This window comes from Simochromis diagramma, unplaced genomic scaffold (assembly GCF_900408965.1).
Source record: "Simochromis diagramma unplaced genomic scaffold, fSimDia1.1 OVJJ01000421.1, whole genome shotgun sequence".
NCBI lineage: Eukaryota > Metazoa > Chordata > Actinopteri > Cichliformes > Cichlidae > Simochromis > Simochromis diagramma.
In genome coordinates, this window is record NW_024387250.1 from 3156622 (window position 1) to 3181478 (window position 24857).

Genomic DNA, 24857 nt, shown 5'->3' on the forward strand with positions numbered 1-24857 from the left:
GTAAAGCTACAAATGATTTCAGACTAATCCAAACAACTTTCACATTTATTGTTTTTGGGGTTTTTTCCTGTAAATCCTGTTTGATCTGCTCAGTTCAGAGAAAATGTAATATGTGGATTAAACCCCCGTGTCCTCAAAGAGACAAATGATGTAGAAGCATGAAATTAAATCTGCAATGCTTTCTGTTGAACTCATGTTGTGTAATAGGTTTTCTATTGTAGGTTTTCTGTAATCTATCAATTTTGAGTAAAAGAAAGCCCCAACACAGCAGCGAGGCTGTTTTGTTCATCACTGTTTATTTGAGGAAGAAAGTGCACAACAAAACAAAAACAGTATGAACATTCATTGCTTGGAACAGGTGGGAAATTCTGCTAATTATTTTAGCTCTCAGCATATTACCACAATTTCTGAAATCAGAAAATAAGTATTTTTCTCTAAAGTGTACCTGAAAGAATGACATGCTTTCATTTAGAAAACGTGAGGGTTCAAACAGCAACACCATAAAGCAGCTGCAGCACAAATTAAAACAGGTTGAGAAGTACGTGAGTTTTTGATGCAACGATGACTCAATCTCTGCTGTGGTCTTCGTGAGATCATGTGCAGGGTCTGCTTAGAGAGGCTGCTCAGAGAAAGCAGTGTAACTCTTCACACGTGCAAAGAAGAAGGGTGTGTACATCCTGTCCAGGTCAAAAGTAGTAATGACCGTTTCCCCAGTCAACCTAAAAGCATAATCACGGTCAGGTTTAGAACAGAAATTGACATTTTTCCCTTCTTGGTCACTTCTATTAGCAGTCCTGTGACTTACTTGTAAGTGATGTGGCAGGAATGGTGGATCCACACAAGCTTACTAAAACTCTGATGCCCCCCAGAGGACAGAGCCAGTCCCACGTGAAAGCTGTGTTCAGCCTCCGGAGCTGGGTTCCGCCTGCAGAACCGATTCCTTTGGAAGTCGGTCGCTTTCTGTCAACAGATGCGGTTTACAAGATGCGGTAATCCGACAGGTTAGGTGAAATATTATGGAAAACTGGAATTCACAGCAGATGCTCTCAGAGACATGGCACCTAAGAACGCTGAATATACTGTAAACCTGCCAGAAATGTGATAACTACGAAGCTGGCAATCAACCAGAAGAGATTAAGCCAAACTCACAGCTGAGATTCATTTGTTTCAGATTTTGTTGGCTAACTGTATCCGTAACATAAATAAAGCGTTTTTTCCCAGGCTCTGGGTGCTTCGAACAGAGGCATAGATTCTGTCAGCACCCGTGGGTCAGTGCTGCAGTGTTTAGCACCCTCACACATTAGTAGAAGTATAACTTGTGTAGGGGGAAATCATTTTAGACCTAGTAAACTATAACAATACATTTAACAGTGTTGTGTTTATGTAATGCAATTTAATGTTATGCAGGAATGTTTTTGACAAGCACAACGCTGGTGCAGCCATGTACTGCACGCTAAATAACTTATTTGTGTTCGAGTAGAGGCCAATAAGAGGCCAACTTCTTCCATGAAAAGAAACAGACACGCTAACACACTGATGAATGAGATACTAGGATTAAACTATGTAATTTTTTTCAAGGGGAAAATTCCCCAAATTGTGTAACTGCAACTGTATTTGCACTGTTTTAAACATATGACTTTTTTTAACCACTTCCATTTATTGAGGTTTCATTTACTCAATGAGCTGGCCTTATTATACATATACGGTTATCTATGCATCTCCCACCCCTCAAATGCCTCAAACATTTCCTTACCTCATCTTTTTTCTTGCAGACAACAGCAAAAACTTTGGTTTGATTGCCTGTCTCCTGTGAGAGACGGAAGTGACCGAGCAGAACTGAATCCATTCTGAGAAAAGAAGCACAATTAAACAATTGTCAATCCTTTATACTCTCTATGGGTCCAGCTGAGTTTAGAGAAAAGATAAGGTGTACCTGGTGTTCCTGGTACGCAAACGGGGAACAACGGACAAAGGCTCCTCAGGGGTGGTCAGCATGATGACGTGGCCATCAGGGAAGAAGCGGAGGTACCTGAGGTAACAATGTCGTCACCAGTGTTGGTCAAGTTACGTGAAAAAAGTAATCAGTAACTAATTACTGATTACTTCCCCCAAAAAGTAATCCCGTTACTTTACTGATTACTTACTTTCAAAATTAATTACTTAGTTACTTTTTAAAAACACGATTTACAACCTGAAGAGGTGATAAAGCGAAAGATCTTTCAGCCCAATTCTACTTTTTCTACATAATCCATCATACAAAATGTAATCAAATGGAAAAGCATCTTTTTAAAACTTGTTTTATTAGTTTTAATCTTTTAACTTTATGCATCAAGCAAAAATTTAATTATATGCACCATTCTCTGACTGGAAGAAATTTGTTTAATATTTAAACCTATTTTCTGCACATTCCAGCACATAAAATAAAATATATTTTGTGTTTACACTCACTCTTTCAAATAGATGCAAGTAAAACACAGCAGAAAATAAATAAAGTCCTTTGGTCTAGCGGTCCTTTTGCTCTATTTTCACCTGTAAAGCAGGAGTAGGGTAGGCGGAGGTTTACCCTGGGTCAGGTGTGCCGCAGCGGTCAGTTGAAGAATCCGCGAGTTTCTCTGTAAATTTCCCATTACGTCGTTGCGCACTCGGTGCTTGCTTGGAAGTTTAGGGGGGTTTTTTCGCTGTAAAAAGAAGTTTTCTTCCCACGCACAACGGACACTAATGTTTTTGTCACTTTTTATGGAATCAAACTCAAAGTAAGGTCAGTACTTCCACGCTTTAAACGCTGCACGCTCATACTCTCTCCCGCACTCAATATATTATCCATTGTTGAGCTGCACACAGCTGTTGTCACCAACGTCGCACTTGCTTACGTCACTGTCATGAGACATTCTCGCAAAAAAAAAAAAAAAAAAAAAAAATCACGGTTTTAGTAACGCAGTAACGCAGCGTTCCTACGGGAAAGTAACGGTAATCTAATTACCGTTTTTGCAATAGTAATCCCTTACTTTACTCGTTACTTGAAAAAAGTAATCGGATTACAGTAATGCGTAACGCGTTACTGCCCATCTCTGGTCGTCACTGTCAAAAATGTCATCTGTGGTTTCGTTACAACTCACAATAAATAAAGACTACACTCAAATATTTACCTGTAGTATTCAACATGGTGCCAAGCCCTGTAAAATCCATCCAGTGATTCCTCTCCTTGGCGAATGTACGATGTTTTGCTGATATACACACCTGTGGAAAGAAAATGAATCATCCAGTAATTCGTTTACATTGAATATGGCAGCAATAACTTCTAAAAGCATCAGCAAAAAACAACACTAGTGGCTGGTAATTTGAGGCATTTAGCTCTCAACTGTTGTTAGCTGCATGTAACAATCATCTAAAAGTTTGCAGCATAAAGAAGTATTACACCCGTAACATTATTCCTGCGGTCTTTTTATGTACTGAAACTCAGTACCCTTCCAGCAGCTGCCTCACACTGCAGGGGGCAACAGTGAACTGCAAGTTAAGAGCAGGTATGCAAACATGGGTGGCAAACTTTCATGAAGTCCTTATACCTAGAGACCAGTTGGCAACACAAATGTGAATTTCCCACCAAATGAAATTGGTCACAAAGAAATTTCTGCCCCAAAAACCTCCTTTCATTTGCTTCGGGTCACTAGCAGATTCCCCATAGTTTACATGGAAGACACCGACTCGTCTGCAAACACTGTGCAGTTACACTCCATGATGTAGTGAAAAAACATTCCCCTTCACAGTAAAACTTGGGTTTTACTGCTGTAACCACACGTTTAAAAATCTGAAATTTTTATTTTGAAGGTGAATGATCTCCACCGAGTAGCTGACATATGCTTGACATATGCAGCCTCCATGCAAACTACTGAAGATTGCAATCACGAGGTGGTTTTCGACAGCACCATATTTCTCTGTGACAAATTTCAAGTTAGCAATTGCTAGCAACTGCTCTTTTCCCTCTTCAACAGTGGTTAGGAGATGGTCGCTGCCAGGTCCCTAGGCCAACGTGACTTGAAATAAACTGCTATAAAAAAAAATATAAAAAACACATTACGTGGAAAATTTTACTTGATAAGCACGCTTGTGGTATCTGTCTTGATAAAAAAAAATATTTTCTATGACACTCTAGCTCTTAAATCATTTTGTATCTGTTACAAAACAGTACCTTTGGTATTTTCCTGCACTAATGTGGGTTTAGAAACCTGAGGTGTCAGTAGTAATTACCATCAAAACGGACTCTGGGCCTTTGCAGGAACATCTCCCTCCAGGATGTGAAGGGTACAAGTTTGGTGCACTTCCGTCCCCAAACTCTTAAACAAGCCAAGCGCCAAATCTCAGGGTCTCTGGAGAGAGAATGAAAGCGAAACAAAAAATTAAGAGCTCACAGCACCATGAGATCCTTTATTGCCTGATATAAAATTGACAATTTTGTCAAAAGCTGAGCTTGCTGACAAATAATTTATCACCCAGCTGATTTCTTTGAAAGCGAGGCTGACCTTGCACAAATGTAAAACCCACGGCAAACCAAAGACAGCTGCTCCAGAGCGCGCATGTCCAGATCGCTTGATACAACCCACCGAAATATGTACATCAGGATTTCCCGTGGCAAAGCTGCAATCAAAAAAAGAAAAGAATGATAATTGCTATGCGTTTATTATGACTCGAGAGGTTTACAATGAAATTACATTAGAGGTTTTTACCTGAAATGTGCACCTGAGTCATTTCAACCTCAGGAGTGCAGATCTTTGGAAATGAGCCTTCCACAGATAGCTGCTGCTCGAAGTAGGCAAGTAGATCCTCGATCTCCCCATCAGCATCACTATCCTCCATGCTGCCAAAAAGAAAAATAAACACAGTATGCTCAGTTTAAGAAATTAGACTATGCACTGCTCTCATACAAGCCAGCACACTATATTATTCACCTACCAAACAAAAGCAAAGAAAGAAAAGTTGCTTTTGTTGTTGTTGTAAATGGGGCAGCTTAAGTTTTAATCCAGCTGAGTGATCCTCCTCACACCCTCATTATAAGTTCAGCCTTTATACTACTAGTATAATTTCAATAATAATTAATATAGCAGCTCTCTGTTTAGCATCTTAATTACCTCACAGGGGAAAATGATCCCCGAAAAGAAAGCGATTTACATAAGACTATAATTTTAGAACAACTTAATATCTGAAAACATGCTGTCACACAACAGACCTGCGGTAAGATCAAACAAAATAAAGTAGCTTACTAGTTCCCTCCACCTCTGTCTGCATCAGGAGGACGGCTGTAGTTGATTTTAAACTCAATGTCAGGAACAAGCTGCATAGCCATGCGATAAAATTTGATAGCTGCAAGTAAAAACATCAGATTAGACATGAGAAACAAACAACCTCAGAGAAATTACAGAACTAAATGGACGGCGTTTAAGGATAAAGACTTGTTAACTTCTAAAGAGTTATTTTTATTTGTGGTAAAGTGCCATCTGTATCCTATGTAGCACATACCTTCATAGACAGCTCCATTCTGCTCCTCCTGAGCAGCTCTCAAGAACAGCTCTGTGGCCTGAGGGAAGGTGACTCTCGTCAGTCATTTAACAGCTGATAATAATCGACAACACATGCAAGCTTACAGCTAGAAAAAAAAAATAAATTCCCCAACTTGCCTTTTCCTCTCTAGCAATTTCTTGAGCCTTCCTCAGACCTTTGGCTTGGAGCAGTCGGTTGCTCGTTCCACTCGCTCCGGAGCTCGGTTTGAGCTCAGACATCCACTGAGCTCTGAACACATTGAGCTCCAGCTGCAATTCGATTACAACATTAATAGAGTGAGTGCCAAAGAAAGGTTTTAGCTTATCCATGCTTAGTTGAACTTTAACACTGCTGTTACAGCCTATTTGGTTTACAAATTTAAGAATGAGATACAATACTGTATGAACTCAGAAATATATAAACTGCCAGGAGGTGAAGTACAGTGTACTACATTCTTATAATATATTTTTATAAATGAATCGTTGCAAACAAATAAAATAAAGTCCTCCTCGTCTTTCATTGTACCTGCCTAACATATGAGAATTAATTCGGCTGCCATGTTTTGCATACAGCGCAGGTTTTGCCACTTTAAACAAATAAGTACATGAGGGGATAACATATCTTATCTTTGGCCAAAACAAATGTTTTTGTTAGTGATTTCAGTGCTAGCTCGAAGGATACGTTGATGCACAGTACAGGTTCGCTTTTAGGAATATTGTAGTTTTCTTGACCTTTATGCATTAATGACACTGCAGTTTTTGTTTTATTTTCAGGAGATAAGTTAGATGTGCTGCTCCAGGCTCTGGGGAGGCCCCAGCCCTGACTGATAGCATAGTATGTGTTTTTCTATGCAGGTATGTTTTTACTACATTGGTAGTGTGTTTGGGATCATTGTTATGCTGAAAAATGAAGCTGTTGACAATCAGAAGCTTTATAGATGGTTTTGCATGATGGATCAAAATAACAGCACCTCCACCATGTTATATAGACGGCAGCAGACACCCACTGTTGTACCACTCTCCTGGCTTCAACTGTACATATTGATGACAATTTAAAAGAAGAATTTCAAATTAGACTCATCACTCCATCAGACCTGGTGTCACTGATTGTCAGTGCAAATTTTTTGTAATCTGACACATCTCAGTCTTTTCTCCCTGTGTCCCCTCCTTAAGAATGTCTTCTTACCACGCTTACCTTCCACTAACACCACTGTGTGCTTTTATGACTAAATAAATAAATTGCAAGAAAATATGGCTCCTTGGAAGTAAAATTTAATGAAGCACAGCCCTAGAGTGTTGCACAAACCATAATTTATGCTGCTCACCTGAAGATCTGGATCATCTGAACTTTCATCTTCATCCTCTACTGTACCTTCAATATCTGCATTTTCGTCAGCCTGCACACGAAACCGAAGTTATAATTTAAAAAAATTAATTTACGGTTAACTATTTATATAAAAAACAGATTATCAGCCATCCTGTATATAGCAGTCAATAAGGTGATGAAGCTAAATTTAGAGACTAGAATAGCAAGCCTCATGTAACCAAACTTAATACACATAAACATTAATATATGCATTTAGCTCACTTTGGGTTGAAGTTAACTACACTGCTACTCCCTAAACAAAATCGATTTAAAATGCATATGAAATACGTAATAAACAACAATATTGTAAGTACACGTTGCTTTATATGCATTGCACAACGTTTTTTGTTGACAGTTTGATGCTCCTTGTTATTACAGCACACTTCCCTGTTCATGTTGCGGTAAATAAGTTTCATTTTTCTTTAACATACAAACTGTCAAAGTGGTCAAACTTGTTGCAAAAAATAGAAACTATAAAGTTCTGCTGTGGGCCTGATTTAGAAGCAACTCAGGTAACACAACCATATTTAGCTTAACAGTCTGCGATGCTAACCTCGGTGTATAATACTGTGAATTAATCTGCATATCGTTGATTTGAGGGTCTTGCATCTAAATGTAGGCGTCAAGTGTTGTAAATCAACTACTTTCGTAACTAGTTAGTAAACTAGTTAGCTTACAGCTCAGCTTAGCTGAGCTAGGCTGAGCTGCAGGTAGCATTAAAAGAAGCCAGGTGACGTTAGCTACATTAGCTCGCTAGCTCGCTAACACTTTTCGCTGCATAACTGCCAAAAACACGGTGACCCACCATGACAACCTGGCCAGTAAGTCTCCTTGTTATCTTCACAGGCGGTCAGTACTACCGTTTACAGTTCACGGTCGGAGAAACGGACAACACAACGGACATATTTACGAGCTCGCAGGAACGCAGCCATTTCGCTGAGTAGCCCGGAGCCTCAGTGGCACAGGAAGTCAGGAGGCGCTGTGAAACTCGAGAAGCGCCCTGTGTCACTCCGGCTCTTCAATATCAACTGAAAAATAAACATCCCTGTGAGGGGCAACGTCTAGCAGCTGTCATTTATGAGTGGCCTGTATGTGTGTGTTATATTATAACAACAACTGTCTTTAGTGACCAAATTGTTGGCATGTTAATTACGGGACATTAAATATTCTGACAGGTGCACCTGTTCCACTGCTGGTGGAACCAGCCAATCACATGGCACATTTAAGCATGATCAAGATGACCCACTGAAGCTAAACCTGAGCATCAGCATGAGGAAGAAAGGTTATTTAAGTGGCTTTGAATGTAGCATGGTTGTTGATTAAAACTAGATTCCAATTAACCACTCATCACAACCGCAGAAGAGCATCTCTGAATGCACAACATGTGGAACCTTGAAGCAGATGGGCTGCAGCAGCAGAAGAACACACTAAATGCATTGTTTTTTTCTTTTTTGTGTGTGTGTAATTGTACATTACAATAACTTTATTATTTGGTTGCTCGAATAAAAGACATTCATTCATTCATTCATTCATTCAACTCCCATCAGCTAAGGGGAAATAGAGGCTACAGTTTGCACAGGGTCACCATAATTGGATGATAGAAGATTGGAAAAATGCTGTCTAGTCTGATGAGTCTTGAATTCTGCTGCAACATTCAGATGGTTAGCATAAACAACATGAAAGCATGAATCCATCCTGCCTTGTATCCATGGTTCAGGGTTGTGATGGTGTAATGGTGTTAGGTATATTTTCTTGGCAAACTTTGGGCAACTTAGTACCAACCAATCATTTAAATGCCAGAGCCTACCTCAGTTTTGGTCACAGTGTACCCATCTTCTGATGGCTTCTTCCAGCTGGATAACACACCATGTCACAAAGTTCAGATAATCTCAAACTGACTCCTTGAACATATCAGTGAGTTCCCTGTACTCAATTGGCCTCCACAGTCAACATATGTCATTCCACTAGAGCACCTTTGGGATGCAGAGGGATGGGATGTTCCAACCAAAGTCTCAGAGGAATGTTTCCAACGACTTGTTGAATCTACACCACAAAGAATTAATGTAGTTCTGAAGGCAAAAGGGAATCCAACCTAGTACTAGCAAGGTGTACCTTATAAAGTGTCCTGTGAGTGTAAATTCCAATGTGATTGTCAGAGCTGTTGCTTTTTTAATTCCTGCCAGTTAAATATAAAATGTAAATCCACGAATTGTATATATCAGTAGGCTCGCCAGTATTCCTTTTTTGCTTTTTTGAAGTTTTTTTTTTTTAAATTTACTTATTTATTTTTGCAATTCATTATAATATAGCACCAAATGGCAACAGCAGTCTCCGAAAGGCACTTTATACATGTAAAAAAGAATGCGTACTAACAATTTAGGGAGTAGGGAAAACGATGATGACCTCACATTCATAATAAGGGCTCTTTTTTTCTTTAATCAAAGAAGAGTGCGAAACAAGAGCACTAAATGTTGCTCACTTCCGCTTTTGCTCTGCACCTAAACATCTTTTCCACTCTTTGCGTATTTTTTATGTTACTGGCTGGTCTTTACACCTCGCCATTCGCCCTTCACGATTATGTCATAAAATGTCGATAACTTTAAATGACTGCCGTGCTTCATGTTTATCTTCTCTAGCAATGCGTGGACTAAACACAGTAAAAGCCCCGCTTTAAATAGTCCGCACTCGTTAAAAGCGACATAGATACATAAAAGCTGGTGTTTACGCTCCAGCATCTTTACGACGGGATGAGAGGAGGACTGCTGTGATTTGTTGAAATTAAACCGCAGGGTCTTTTCACAGCAACGCGAGATCTTGATAATCTCTGTGAGGAAGGAAGGAGGGAAGGGAGGGAGGAAGGGGCCTAGCCGGAGATTTATTTACGGTGTGTGTTGGGCACACTGGTTGCAGCTATTCGGAGTGTAACGGTAACAGTTAGCGGGCTAATGGAGTAAGCCATTTGTTTACCATCGACTACGAATGACTGGCTATGAGCTGTTGGCGGTTTGACGCGAGGAGGGTAAGTGCTGTGTGCTGCTCGTCGTTTTATTTTGAGTAAGAAGCCCATTCAGTCCACTGTTTCTCTGATGGCTTGTCAGCAGCTGGGCCACCAGCAGCATCACAATGCGGTCAATGTTTATTTCTACCACGCTAGCTGATAGAGGGCTGGCTAAAATGTAACCACAAACTCACAGGGGGTTGTTGTAGTATTAAATCCAGTCAGTCTGAACAACGCCAGTGAACAAAGCAGTAAACAGTAGCTGGTTTGCTAGCTCTTGCCAGTAGGTTAACATAATGTGAACCCCTCTTTTGAAATGAATGGTGATAAATTGGCCAATATAATCACAGTTTCCTGATACTGTGCTGTTACAAAGAAAGAAAAAAATAGTGCCTCCTTCTTAATTTGTATTCTATTTATTATCATTTTAAATGTTTTAGGTCATGAATAAAGCTTAATTTTAGACAAACATAACCTGAGTAAATGCAAAAGGCAGTTTTTAAATATGATTTCATTTATTTGGGGTTAAACAGCACAGCTATCCAAACCCACATGACTGTGTGGAAAAAGTGATTGCCCCCTGAACCTAATAACTGGTTGTGCCACCCTTGGCTGCAAGAACTGGAATCAAGTGTTTGTGATAAGTGGTGATGAGTCTGTCACATTACTGTCTAGGAATTTTGGCCCCTCTTCCATTAGTTTGGCCACATTGGAGAGTTTTCTGGCATGAGCAGCCTATTTGAGATGCTTGAAATGCATGATCTTAATCTGATTTCACACCAGCCCACGACTGGGCCACTCCAAAACAGACGGACAGTCTCCTTCAGGATTTTCTGATAGATATCAGAAATTCATGATCTCATCAATTACAGCAAGTCTTCCAGGTCCTGAAGCAGCAAAGCAGCCCCAGACCATCACACTGTGACCATTATGTTTGACTGTTGGTATGACGTTATTTTTATGAGGTTTTTTTTTTGTTAGTTTTACTTCAGTCCAAAGAATATTTTGCCCAAAGTCTTCTTTCAGCTGCGCCCTTTAGCGGTCACCATGACAGATCATCTGCCCCCGCCTTATCCTATCTCTACCACCCCAGCACTAACCCTCTGCACGTCCTGCTTCACTACATTCATTACTCCTTCCACGGTCTTCCTCTTTTCCACCTTCCTGGCAGCTACATATTCAGCATCCTTTATGTAATATATCCACTCTCCCTCCTCTGCCCATGTGTAAACCATCTCAGCCTTGCCACTCTAACTTTGTCTCCATCTCAACTTGAGCTGTCCCTCTAATGTTCTCTGATGCTGATATTGAGAATCTGCACAGCATCATCTAGGATAGCAAAACTATGATTTGTTTATTTGAGTGGCTGCTGGAAGAAAGCTATTTTTAAACCTTGTTATGCTGCACTTTGGTACTAAAAGCCTTTGTATAGAAGTAAGAAACTGAAACTCACTACGCAAAGCATGCAAGTCTTTCAGTCACATCTTGATGGAGGTGGACTTAAATTTTCTGTGGTGTAACACATTGACCTCGAGGGTTATGATTTTTTTTTTTTTTTTTTTTTTTTTTTTATTCCAAATCCTCTATTCTATTAAATAAGGGATAGAAGGGTGACTATAAATTGCATGCATTCAATAAAAGATATGATATGAGTGAGCTGGTGTGTTTATGTTTCTACAAGCTTCCGCTGTGTCGTAATTGTTTCCATGCAGAGTTGCATTGCTTTTTCACCATGATGTTGCGTTTATGATGGGAGAGGCGGACAGTTGTATAATGTCTTCTCCAGCACATCCCAAAAGTTCCCCCCTGAACTACTCAAAATCCTAGTATTATCATCTCCGAAAATGGTGCACTATCAGGAAAGGGGAAAAAATAATAATTCATGTTTTTTGTTTTTTAATCCATATATTCAAGTAGTTAGCTGGCCTCATTTTTTGGTCACCTGAAAAACTCGACGGTATGAACTATGCATGGTGGGCGCATCACTTCACCTGCCTCTCTTCTTACCTCGATGCATCACATCCATCACTCTGGAGCATTCATCAGATCGCACGACCTTTTAGCATTGTTCCAGAGTTCAGGCTCTACTGCAGTAACTAACCAATCAAGGCTCTTAACTATCTGTGTGACTCTTTGGTTAGTATATCTGTACCTGGATATATTGTGGACACATATACTTAGAAAGATTTAATATTGTCTCCCATCACTGACTGATAAGATTTAAAGGCTTAAAGAAATAATGTCCCACTCAGTGGTTAGTTTGTGGATCCTTTGCTGAGTGAACTCATGCTTGGTCTCTTTATTTTTCTTTTTCTTTCTCAGCTCAAAGGACAGAAGTCCATGACACAATGAGTCCTCCACCTCTGCCTGTAGTCTTCTGCTGTTGTCACAGGAAAATCTGGTTGCATTCAGCAGTAGGAGGCGAACACATCTCTGTTTTCCACCCCGTTATTATCTGTCCCCTGACAATGCTACGGAAGGACAAGCATAATGAATAGATACACTACCATCAGACAGCTCGGGGATGGCACCTACGGCTCAGTCATCCTCGGCCGCAGTCTGGAGTCGGGGGAACTAGTTGCCATTAAGAAGTGAGTATCACAAAATTGTGTTTTTCTGTAATCTGATAGATGTTTTTCCTTCTTGGGTTTAGCTATAGTATGATTTCATTTGGTCTCGACTTGAAAAGCTAACTGTAAGCCAAGACACAGGCTGTTTTGTTTTTTTTATTTTTTTCTGTTATGTTATTTCAGAATGAAAAGGAAGTTCTACTCCTGGGAAGAATGCATGAACCTCCGTGAAGTGAAGGTGAGCTTACATTTTTGAAAAGTTTAACATTTTAAAGTGAGTGATGGAAAATAAATCAACCTAAATTTAACATTGAATCTGTTAACACAATTCTTCATTCTTGGTGGGGAAAATGATTTAATCAACCTACCACATTTACTTTGAACACCTAATCCTTAAAGGATATCTTGCAGCCTCTTCAGTTGTATCCAGGCTTGAATTGATCAGCATTGTTGTGCTTTAACATAGTACCTTATTTTCTGAATGAAATACACAGAATTATATTTATATGTGACACAAGATGTCATTTTTATGATTTTAAAACATGTAAATGTGCTTGTCCTGAAGATTTTTGTTTTTATTCTACTAGTCCTCCTTGGCAGATGAGGGAAAGAGGTAGCTTTGCACACTGAAGACTCTCAGCAGAAACTGATTTATGCTGTACTACACAGGAATAGTCAGCCAAACCAAAGTGGCCAGCTGGTTCTGGCTCGATGTGCATTAGAACACGTCATTTGACCCCTGTCATGCTTGTGCCATCCAAAATAGTCCTGAAGAATTTAACATACTCAGAGAAAATATATGTTGTCCCTTTCACAGCAAGAAACATTTGCCTTTATCCTTAACAAAACTTAAAACTGTCACCTCACTGTAAGTTACTTCACTGTCTAAATATTACTTACATGCACTCACTGGCTTCACTAGTTACACCTTCCCAGTACCAGGTTGAAACCTCAGAACTACTCATGGTATAGATTCGCCCACGCCATTACACCAACAACACCAGCCTGAACCTATGGTACAAAGCAGGATGGATCCATGCTTTCATGTTGTTTACACCAAATTCAAACCTTACCATCTGAATGTTGCAGCAAAATTCAAGACTTATCAGACAAGGCAACAGTTTTCCAAGCTGCCGTTGTTCAAGGTTGGTGAGCCAATGAGAACTGTTGCGTCAGTTTCGTGCTCTTACCTGAGGAGTGGCACCCAGTGTGGTCTTCTGCTGCTGTAGCGCATCTGTTTGTGCGTTCAGAGACTCTTCTGCGTTCCTCGGTTGCTGTTATTTGTCTTACTGTAACTTTGATGCTCAGATTGTCTCAACTGTGTCTACATGTCTGAACGCATTAAATAAATTGCTACCATATCCTACTGAGAATCGAGGGGGGTATTTGTGTTAATAAGCAGTTGATAAGATGTACCTAATAAAGTATCAGTTGGGTGTATAACATTCATTAAATTCCCAGTGACAATATTTTTGAATTCATGATGTTGAGAAAGACATTCTGCACTACAGGCAGGTACATCAATAAACACTGCAACAGGAAACGTGACCATAAAGTATGATGTTATTACACGTGACTAGCTCTTCAGGATTTACAGTTAAAAATTAACCATATTTACCACATGCTGGGCTTTAGTGCAGTCTCCCACGATAATGCATCTACTGTCCTTCCCTTTTATGGACACTGTCCTTCTGATTGGCTGCTCCACATGAAAAACCTTTGAATAGCAGTTGTGTTTGGGTTGCTGTGTGTCTGAGATAACCATATTAGGAAATACACTCACTCTGACGTCATGTACAGCCAAGAGTAAAAAAAAAATAAAAAAATCTAAAATCAAACATGTAAGGATTACTTTTAAATCTCATTATTATCAAGTTATGGTATGAATAACAACATCCCTCGTGGCAACAGCACATATATGACACAACTCAGAGAAAACATAAATTGGTCATTTCATAGCTAGCAAGATTTGTCTTTATCCTGAACAAAACTTAAAACTTTCACCTCATTGTATATTTCTGAATTGGACACTTGAAGTTACTTCACTGTCTAAATATTACTTACATACACTTACTGGCTTCATTAGTTACACCTTCCCAGTACCAGGTTGAAACCCCAGAACTACTTCAAGTTCTTTGTGGTATAGATTCGCCCACACCATTACACCAACAGCACCAGCCTGAACCTTTGGTACAAAGCAGGGTGGATCCATGCTTTCATGTTGTTTACACCAAATTCAAACCTTACCATCTGAATGTTGCAGCAGAATTCAAGACTCATCAGACAAGGCAACATTTTTCCAAGCTGCTATTGTCCAAGGATGTAGCCTTAGTTTCCTGCTCTTACCTGACAGGAGTGGCACCCAGTGTGGTCTTTTGCTGCTGTAGCGCATCTGTTTGTGTGTTCACAGATTCTCTTGTGCGTTCCTCGGTTGTAACAAGTGGTTATTTGTCTTACTGTGGCTTTGATGCTCAGTTTGTTTTGTGTTTTTTTTTTTTTTTTTTTTTTTTTTTTAAATTTTTAAATTTTTTAATAAACAACCTATAAGAGCACAAATAAACCAAAATAAACAAATAATCAAAAATAAACAAATGGGTGTACCATCTAGTGTGTGTATATACACACACACACATACACATACACACCCATATACTTAGACATACATACACATACCTACATACATATATATTCGCCTATACCCTCATACATACTGACATATACATATATACACAGAAATGTGGCATACATAATTACAGAGATTCAAACAAAATCGGGTCTCCTTGACAAAATGTAATGTTTCCATTTAACCCAAATATCACTAAATATGTCATATTGGAGTCTATTAATGAAGGTAATTCTTTCCATTTTCCCATAAACAATCTCATACCAGTCATTTAGTGATGGAATTTTCACACTAAGCCATTTCTTGGTAATAGTCTTACGGGCAGCCAGACTCAGAATACCATACAACAGCTTGGACGTTTTATCTACATTCACTGAGTATAAATATCCAAACAAAAGTTCATCCCAATTAAAGGGAATTTGCATACTAAAAATGATCTGTAACTCAGAATGAATCAATACCCAAAAAGTGTTGATCAATGGGCAGGACCAAAACAAGTGGAAGTGTTTTATTCCTTGGGCCCCACAGTTTCTCCAGCAGCTAGAGTGATTAGAATAATGTTTACTTTGTGCAGGAGTAATAAAAAACCCACAGAGACTCTTCCAACCAAAACATCTCCATATATTAGAACTAGAAATTCTCCACTGAAAAGCACACTGCTGATACCAAATGTCATTTGAAATTGCTGTATTTGTTTCCCTTTCCCATTTTTTTTTTTTTAATGTAGGTAGTATTCCGCTTCTTAACCTCTTGTATACCCTTATCTGAACACCTTTGCCTGTGTATCACAGAGTTCTCTGTTCCTAATTTGAAACTAAAAACTGTGGCTTTATTTTTTACGGTTATGGATGCTCAGTTTGAACATTAGCAGATCATCTCAACAAATGTCTGAATGCATTGAATAAATTGCTGCCATATCCTACTGAGAATCGAGGGGCGGGGTGGTTATTTGTGTTAATGAGCAGTTGATGAGATGTACCTAATAAAGTATCAGTTGGGTGTATATCACTCATTAAATTCCCAGTGACAATATTTTTGAATTCATGATGTCGAGAAAGACATTCTGCACTACAGGCAGGTACATCAATAAACACTGATTGCAACAGGAAACGTGACCATAAAGTATGATGTTATTACACGTGACTAGCTCTTCAGGATTTACAGTTAAAAATTAACCATATTTACCACATGCTGGGCTTTAGTTAAGTCTCCCACGATAATGCATCTACTGTCCTTCCCTTTTATGGACACTCTCCTTCTGATTGGCTGCTCCACATGAAAAACCTTTGAACAGCAGTTGTTTGGGTTGCTGTGTGTCTGAGATAACCATATTAGGAAATACACTCACTCTGACGTCATGTACAGCCAAGAGTAAAAAAAAAAAATCTAAAATCAAACACATTAGGATTACTTTCAAATCTCATTATTATCAAATTATGGTATGAATAACAACATCCAGCACATATATGACACAAAATAAGGAAAAGCATTATCACATGAGGCCAATGTTTTAGTTTGGGTTGATTATTTTTCATTATTTTGTTTAGAAAGCTCATAATGCTCTTAATGCTATTGTGTATATATGCTATTGCTTTATGGGTAATGTAGTGATGATTTACATGCTAGGCCATTTGGGAAATCAATGAATGCCTTTCTGTTTGTTTTTCACACCGTTTCAGTATTTTGCTGTCTAAATTTCCTCACAGTGCAACAGTCACACACCAGCTCTAAGAGCAGAAGGTGATTCTTGTGTGCTGTTGGTTTTGAGCTCTGTTCCCCACCCCGGCCTACACACACCCCTTTCTAGAGCTTAACCTTGATACAGCAGACACGAGTAGAACATGCTGCTCCTTTGAGTCCTGCTGAGTAGATTTATAATTACAGCATGCTATCATGAAATCTGAGACCCATTATGGCTTTCCTCCCCCTTACTAAAATATAGCATGGTTAAACCTATACCATCCCAGTGCATGGGAAAGTGTATATTTCTCCATTCTGCTTTCTATTTATTCCATATCCCCCCCCCCCCCTTTCTTTTTTTTTTAAATTGTAAGCATAAATCCCACCTTTGCAGCATTTCACCCTCCAAACTACACCCTACCTATACCTACAAGGGTTTTTTGGTAGTTGTAGGGTGTGCTTCTGAATGTGCTGCAGTGACCTCTGTGTGTTGTCCAGCATGTTTAGATTCATTTATTTCTCCCTCTGCTTCGGCTTTATGGAGTCCACGTTGTGTTAATGCTTGTGTCTATTCTTGCAGTCCTTAAAGAAGCTGAACCATGCTAACGTGATCAAGCTTAAGGAGGTCATTCGGGAAAATGATCACCTCTACTTTATATTTGAGTACATGAAGGAGAATTTGTACCAGCTCATGAAAGACAGGTGTGTGCAGTGATTTAGGTATTTCCATATTTGAAAGTGTATTTGAGTAAGGTTTGCTGTTTCTGTACTCATCCAGCTTTGAATGTTTTCTTTGTGCAGGACCCGGTTATTTCCTGAATCTACTGTAAGAAATATCATGTTTCAGATACTTCAGGGGCTCGCCTTCATTCATAAACATGGTACGTCTGGTTTGTTTTGTTTTGGTTTTTTTGTTGTTTTTACTCCAGGGTGTTCATTAAATGTTGCATCCCTGCCATTTCAATCCGGCGAGATGCTCATGCATGCGTCTCTGGTTAGGTTTTTTCCACAGGGATATGAAGCCAGAGAATCTTCTGTGCATGGGCCCAGAGCTGGTGAAAATAGCTGACTTTGGGCTTGCCCGAGAGATCAGATCTCGACCGCCTTACACGGATTATGTTTCAACTAGATGGTGATTTGATTTTTTTTTTTGTTTGTTTGTTTTCGAGCAAACGTAGTTCTCATGTACTTGAAGGATGCCTAAGTCCTCTTACTCTTCTTTTTGTACCAGGTACCGAGCTCCAGAGGTGCTCCTCAGATCCACATCCTACAGTTCACCTATAGACCAGTGGGCAGTTGGCTGCATTATGGCAGAGCTGTATACCCTCAGGCCTCTTTTCCCAGGATCCAGTGAAGTAGACACCATATTCAAGATTTGCCAAGTCTTGGGTACACCAAAGAAGGTAGTTATTCACACACAGAGCCAAAAACATTTTGAGTTTGGGAGAAACAAGGTGTTACTTAATAAGAGTTGGTGTCCACCTCACTGAAACTCTATAGTGTGAGGAGCCATCTTTAAAAAAGGGTCTTTTAAAAAGACTCTTTGAGTCCTCCTTATTTGCTGTGTGCAGTTTGAGTCGACTTCTGTCAAACTAGTCTGTGCTTATTAGTGTTGAGAACTGCTTGTGATCCTTTAGAAACATGCTACGGTGCATATGGTGGAATCATAAGGACAGGCTTGAGTGGGCGCGATCATGTCTACTGTTGGCAACGCAGCGAGAATGTGAAGCTTTCTGAGTTTTTCAAGTCTCAAAACGTAAACCGTGGACTGACTCCTCCTTCTAGAATGATTGGCCCGAGGGATATCAGCTGGCAAGTGCCATGAATTTCCGTTGGCCTCAGTGTGTTCCCAGTAATCTGAAGACACTGATCCCAAATGCAAGTCCTGAAGCCATCCATCTGATGACCGACCTGCTGCAGTGGGATCCCAAGAAGAGACCAGCGTCTGCCCAGGTAGTATCTGATTTGATGTCCTGGTATTTCCATTACTCTGTGCAGCTTAGCGAAGAGAACAATTACATTTTTTTTTTTTCACAGGCTCTCAGGTATTCGTACTTCCATGTTGGCCAAGCTTTGGGGACGCCTCAGCAGATCTTGGAGCAGGGCAGGCCCCAGCCGAGCCGTGTGCCAATGCAGACTCCTTTACAGTCTCAACAGATGTTGCAGCAGCAGCCTCTGCTGCTTAAGCCTGTGCCCCCCTCCCAGCCTCCTCCTCCCAACCAACACTGCTCGCCCTCCAGGCCTCTTCAGCAGGTCCAGCACTCCCCTGCATCGGCAGCCGCCCAGGCTGCAGCGTACCAGCGGCACACAGAGCTGGTGCGAGAGCAGCAGCAGCCAAAGCACATCCTGAAGCAGGAGCAGACTGAGGGAACGCCGCAGAGCCATCTTCCTTACATCGTTGACAAGACTCTCCAGTGCAAGGTGAGGCTCCTAAATGCTTTGAAAAATCTGTGTAATCCACATCTGAGTAGCGCAAATGTAGAGCACAGAAAAAATGAATCAGTGAAAGGCTAAAGAGACAAGTTGTTGCGTTGTCTTTATATTCTTGGCCAATCTTGGTGTAGCAAACGAGGCAGGAGCCAGAAAATGCAAACCTGCTGAGCTATCAGTTGAAACCTAAAGGAGGAGGAGGGCGGCGGCGGTGGGGCCACGGCACAGGGCACCTCAAGGGTGACGACTGGGACGATTACGAAGAAACCGATCTGACGTCTATAAGCATTCTCGGGAAAAGTAACTTCTCTACACAGAAGTCGAGGCAGGGAGAGGGCACGCTGAGCAGGTGAGGCTCTGATCTGTTTGTGACATTTGCACATTAGTTATGTGCATGCTGGTTATTCAGATCCCTCCACTTTTTTGTCTCACAGATATGGAAATATTCTGGATTTTAGCCGACCCACTGGAAATGAAGATGCACCTTTAAACCTGAACAAGACTGCATCCTATCAAGAGCCATCAAGAACTGCCTCTGCTAAGCAGCATTACTTGAGGCAGTCGAGATATTTACCTGGTAATAAACAGTGTATTTTTATACATAGCAGAAGTAGGGGATGGGCTTTATTTAAAAAAATAATCTATAATGTTTGGTCTCAGTTAATAGGTTTACCCAGCTGTTATTCTTAAATGTTGCCCATTTAAGAATCTAATATTTATGATTGCCTTTCTGTTCATTTCAGGCATTAGTACAAAGAAGAACGTGGCCATCAATGCCAGTAAAGACTTCACTGGAAGCCACCTTTGGGGCAGCAGTAGTATTCCATTCGGAGGGACTCTGCCGAGTAGAGGCGCTCACGGTAACTTCACTGTAACCTTTAGACTCTTTGTTGTTGTTGTTGTTGTTAAAGAGGTTCAAAGTAATGGGCTTTTGCTTTTAACTATCAGGCACAAATACAATCCCAGGTGGATACATGCCATCTTTTTACAAAAAAGACAGCGGCTCTGCCGGTCACAGAGGGCATCAGTGTCCTTCAGTGGAGACAACAGCATCAAGTGAGCACAGATCTGAGCTTTCTTTGATACCCAGTTCTTAAAAAAGGAATTTATAAAGGGAAAAAAAAACACTGCCTTCAAAACCCGCTTTTCGTGTTTCTTTGTTGCGGTTTCAGATTATGCAACATGGCGGTCTGGCCGGAGCCAGATGAACACGTCTGCCAACATGCCATCGACCAACAAAAGCACCCCGGGTCTGCTGCCTCGCCCGCCGCTGCAGACTATTCATGGGCGAACGGACTGGTCTGCCAAATACGGACACCGCTAGTGGCCTCGCCCCTGAGCTCCGATCTGTGCCCTAAGAACTGTTTCTCTCCAAAGAGTAGGCATAGTCGTTTTATAATCAAAATGTGTACATAAATCTTACACAGCAATAAATTCAGTTTTGTCGTGCGTACCATGGATGTTGTGATATGTAAAATATTTAAGTAAACAGGTAGAATGCAACCTGCCAAAATGTGAGCCCAGATTTGCTCATCAGTGTTTTATTTTGTATTTCTGGAGCTGAACGTTTGTCCTGCGGAGGTTGCATTCGCAGTTTTGTATCATATCTGTTGTTTACCACATGTACACGTTATATGCATACTGTAACTATTCACTGTGACTTTTTTTGGCTGACAAGTTACTTTGCCTCTGTACAGTAGTAATGTTTTTCTTTTTACATGATTATTCTTTTGTTTTACAGTGATTGCATTTCCAATCAGGTAGCTGTCATTTATGTGTTATCTCCTTTTTTTATGTCACTGAATTTTAATGCAATTCAAGGGGTTGTGACATTGTATAGATCTGTTTCTGTTCAGTAACACATTTAACCCCTCTCGGCCAAACTGAGTGTAATTATTGAAATGCAGGTTATCAAGTACAATTAAACTTTTTGACTGGGTACTGGTATTCGCACAGTTTATTCTTTTATGAAGCAATTGTAGTCGATTGAAACGTTTTATTGTTATTTCTTTTAAATGGAACTATTACCTGTCAGCCCAGTTTCCATGTCAGGTCCACAGCTGCTGCAGGATGAGCACAGCTTGGCTGCTGGATTACTCTGTCAGGGATTAATCCAGCTATTAATACTAAAGCAGATAGGTTAGGAAATATTTGGAAAGTGACACAGTTTTCATCATTTTAACTCAAAATTGGATTCTGCTTGAAGCTTTCAAGGGGTTTAACTAAAATATTCCATCAGTTGGTGTAACTAGTTTATACTCCTACCTTCTTGGATGGATTTGCTTTATTTTTCCAGCCTAAGGATGACCTGTTTCGCTTGCACAGAGAGCTCCTCTGACTCCTTGTTGTTTCAGATCGTCAGCCTATTCAACGTATGACAGCTCACAGCTGTACCTGTCAAATTCTGTTTTCTTGCTTTAAAAGGAAGAAGGCGGGATATTGAAGAACTGCATGTCCTAAACCTTTGCTCCAGTCTACATGTGAATAGCCTCATGTTAAAGTAGACATTCTGCACTTTGAGCCCATTTTCATTATTCAGCTGTAACTTGAATATATTTTGGCAAACGGCTTAATAGCAAGTAGTACGGTGTTGTGCAAACGTCTTGCAACATCCTTCATTTCTTTTTAATTTTCTTACAAGGAGCCAGATGTTGTTATTATTTTATTGTGGTCTTGAGAAATAGTTCTCCAGGCTTTCTGGAGGCATTTCCAAATTTTTCTTTGGGATTTGGCTGATTATTATTATTTATTTTATTTTTAACAGGAATGTTCTTTTTCTCAAGCCACTTTAACACTGACCTATGAATCATTAAAGCATCAAAAAAGGGACATAGCTGAGGGATAAGCCAGATTTCTGTCTACATATAACAGACAACTCTGTAAAAAGCCAATTTTTAATCAGTGAAGCTTCATCAGAAATGGTCTCAGTGGAAGGGTGGCAAGAAGCCTTTCTCAGGAAAGAAAACAGGAAGAAAAAGCTGAAGTGTGCCAAATTACAGAAGAGCTGGACTGGAACTCATCATCAGCATGCACTGCTACAACCAGCATTAATGTGGAGACTGACACCAAAGAAAAACACAAATTGGAGCACTATGAGTCATGCATTGGACTCCCCAAAGCCCAGATCTCAACAGCAGTGATGGGATCATCTTGACAGAGATCCAAACAAAAGGCAGCCAACATCCAAAGAAGAGCTTTGAATGAGGAAGAAGAAGCCTGGAGAACTATTCCTGTAGACTACTTAAAGAAACTGGAAAGAAAAAAAGCTGACTAAGAGTTCACGCAATATTTTATGGACCGCTAACAGGGAGGAACTAATCTTAACATCTTGGGAATTTTTTCTTTTTTTGCTACCAAAGCACATTCACAGCTTGTGTTGGTGGGCACTGACCAATCACAGACTTCACATGTTTCCCCGCCTTCATCCTCCAGCCGCCCAAACCTTGGACTTCAATAAGTGTTATATAACAGCTGAACTTTTATTTGCACTTCTCCCTTCGCTTCAGTCACTTCTCCACGAGTGCCGGAAGGATCGCAGGTATCGCAGCTTCACATCCAGTAGTATCACTTCCATCTTCATTCAGCAGCTCATATTTCACTGTGATTGCATTGTTGTTTGTAGGTTCACGGGTTATCAGTTTAGGAAAAAATAACCAACAATCATGGGTGAAAGAGTTGTGCTGCACTATTTCAATGGGAGAGGGAAGATGGAGTCTATTCGCTGGCTTTTAACAGTCGCAGAAGTCGAGGTAAGTGCGTTTTTTTGAAGACCTGCAGACTTGATCAGCTGTAACATTTGTCATTTCATGGTAAACGTTACAGCTGAATAATGACAATGCACTCAAAGTTCAGGCTTTACATATTATTACTGTCCCAGAAACTGATCTAAATGTTTATATTCACAGTTTGATGAGAAGTTTTTGGACACCCGCGAAGAGTATTTAAAACTTGTAAATGGTGAGTTTAATAAAAAACAAAACCCGTAACTAAAATATGAAAAACTGAATGACACGGACATGAATTAAAGGGGGGGTTTAAGCTAAAATCATGTTCCTCTTTTAACTAAAGTGAATCAGCAGTTTTTGTGGGCAAAAGGTTTCAGGAGTGTCATGACCTACAAAGATGTAGCCTAAGATGAATTATTATGCCTGGGAGTGCCACCCTGCTTTACTAGCTTCTGTGTTTACCCTGCAGATGGAAAGCTCATGTTTCAACAGGTGCCATTGGTGGAAATCGATGGCATGAAGCTCATTCAGACAAAAGCCATCTTAAATTACCTCGCCGAGAAGTACAACATGCATGGAAAGGACCTCAAAGACCGTGTCATGTATGGTCTTTTATTTGTTTATTTATTTATCAGACATAATAAAGATGGTCTGTCTTGTAGTTGAAGAATTTTTTTTTTTTTTTTTGCTGTTGTTGTTTTTGTTTTTTAGGATCAACATGTACTCCGAGGGACTGATGGACCTCATGGAAATGATTATGGTGCTGCCCTTCAATCCAGACCCCACAGCCAAACTGGAAGAGATTGAGAAAAAAGCAAAGGAACGCTACTTTCCTGTGTTTGAAAAGGTAGAAAAACGGAATAAAATGAGTTGTTGATGATTATAATGGTTTCTGACAACTAAAGTATGTGTTATGTGTTTTTGGACAAACTTCTCAGGCTCTGACCGGACCCGTGTACCTGGTGGGAGGCAAACTAAGCCTTGCAGATGTGCTGCTGGTTGAATGCACCCTGATGCTAGAGGAGAAATTCGCTGGGATTCTCAAAGACTTCTCTGCTGTTAAGGTAACGTTGACAGAAACACCTTCTTCTATCATAACACTTGGTTTTTTTTAATGACACCATGAAAGTTTGTATTTACCTTTAAAGTTACAGGGTTTTTTCTGGGGCATGCATGCTATTTCAGGGTATAAAGGTCCAATTTTTCAATCTTTAATAAATAAAGTTTTGGTTTAAAAAAAAATCAGGTAAGAGGTTCTCTTTTTAGATTTAGTTTTTTCTTTATTTTATACATGGAATGGCAGTTATTTTTAAACCAAGTACAGTGAAATGCTCAGTCAGCTTTCTGTGTTTCCTCACAGTCTTTCCAGGGCAGGATGATCCAAATCCCTGCCATCAACAGGTTTCTGCAGCCAGGCAGTAAGAGGAAGCCACCCCCGGGTGAAAACTATGCAAAGGCTGCCATAGAAATCTTCCAGATCAAAATATAACCTCAGTAAAACCCATTACATTCCTGCTACATTCCTCATTAGGCTGCATGACTGGGATCAGTTATATCTACAGGCCTACGTGGAAACAAATGCTGCACTAACACTATGGAAAGCATATGAATCTTGATGTGTGATCTTTCCTAACAATGTGAAATAAATAAATGTTGATCTTCCAAAAATATTTGAAGCTACTGTGTTTTTGTTCTGATTTAAAAAAAAAAAAGAAAGCAAAAAAGATAATAATTATAATAAATTTGTGTCAAAGAAATAAAGAATGGGAAAACATTTCTTAGTAATCTGACTAAACCACCTCACTGAACAGTAGACCGTTCCCTTTTTCAGGAGCTGAAAATTAAGTGGACAATTGACTGACCGGCACTTTATGGCCAGAAACCAATATTTCCTGTTCTTTTGTTTCATGTCAAATGTTGCAGACATTTCAAGT

General features: G+C 40.0%; 3 protein-coding genes across 4 annotated transcripts; 2 read left to right on the plus strand and 1 right to left on the minus strand.

Moving 5' to 3' along the window:
* Window positions 1-275: 275 nt before the first annotated feature.
* fbxo9 (F-box protein 9) lies at window positions 276-7889 on the minus strand. Its single transcript, XM_040001894.1, has 13 exons — window positions 7703-7889; window positions 6857-6928; window positions 5670-5801; window positions 5512-5569; window positions 5256-5355; window positions 4722-4852; window positions 4518-4632; window positions 4246-4364; window positions 3147-3237; window positions 1934-2029; window positions 1754-1847; window positions 806-960; window positions 276-719 (listed from the first exon to the last, which is right to left on the minus strand). Exons 1-13 carry the CDS (start codon window positions 7703-7705, stop codon window positions 611-613), a joined length of 1275 nt encoding a protein of 424 aa, XP_039857828.1. The 5' UTR covers window positions 7706-7889; the 3' UTR covers window positions 276-610.
* Window positions 7890-9565: 1676 nt separating this feature from the next.
* LOC120715066 (serine/threonine-protein kinase ICK-like) lies at window positions 9566-21139 on the plus strand. 2 transcript variants are annotated; one of them, XM_040001856.1, is made up of 14 exons: window positions 9566-9916; window positions 12218-12486; window positions 12649-12703; window positions 17349-17470; window positions 17570-17649; window positions 17768-17900; window positions 18000-18171; window positions 18554-18721; window positions 18806-19189; window positions 19333-19547; window positions 19633-19775; window positions 19942-20058; window positions 20147-20254; window positions 20371-21139. In XM_040001856.1, exons 2-14 carry the CDS (start codon window positions 12386-12388, stop codon window positions 20520-20522), a joined length of 1950 nt encoding a protein of 649 aa, XP_039857790.1. In that variant the 5' UTR covers window positions 9566-9916; window positions 12218-12385; the 3' UTR covers window positions 20523-21139. The 2 variants fall into 2 exon arrangements, with proteins under 2 accessions (XP_039857790.1, XP_039857791.1); XM_040001857.1 differs by lacking the exons at window positions 9566-9916; window positions 12218-12486; window positions 12649-12703 and adding an exon at window positions 16773-16828.
* A 1462-nt stretch (window positions 21140-22601) lies between these two features.
* On the plus strand, window positions 22602-24593 carry LOC120715116 (glutathione S-transferase A2-like). The gene is made up of 7 exons (XM_040001942.1): window positions 22602-22736; window positions 22821-22947; window positions 23104-23155; window positions 23393-23525; window positions 23635-23770; window positions 23862-23987; window positions 24284-24593. The coding sequence occupies exons 2-7, from the start codon at window positions 22861-22863 to the stop codon at window positions 24410-24412; spliced, it is 663 nt and encodes a 220-aa protein (XP_039857876.1). The 5' UTR covers window positions 22602-22736; window positions 22821-22860; the 3' UTR covers window positions 24413-24593.
* The last annotated feature ends 264 nt before the right edge of the window (window positions 24594-24857 follow it).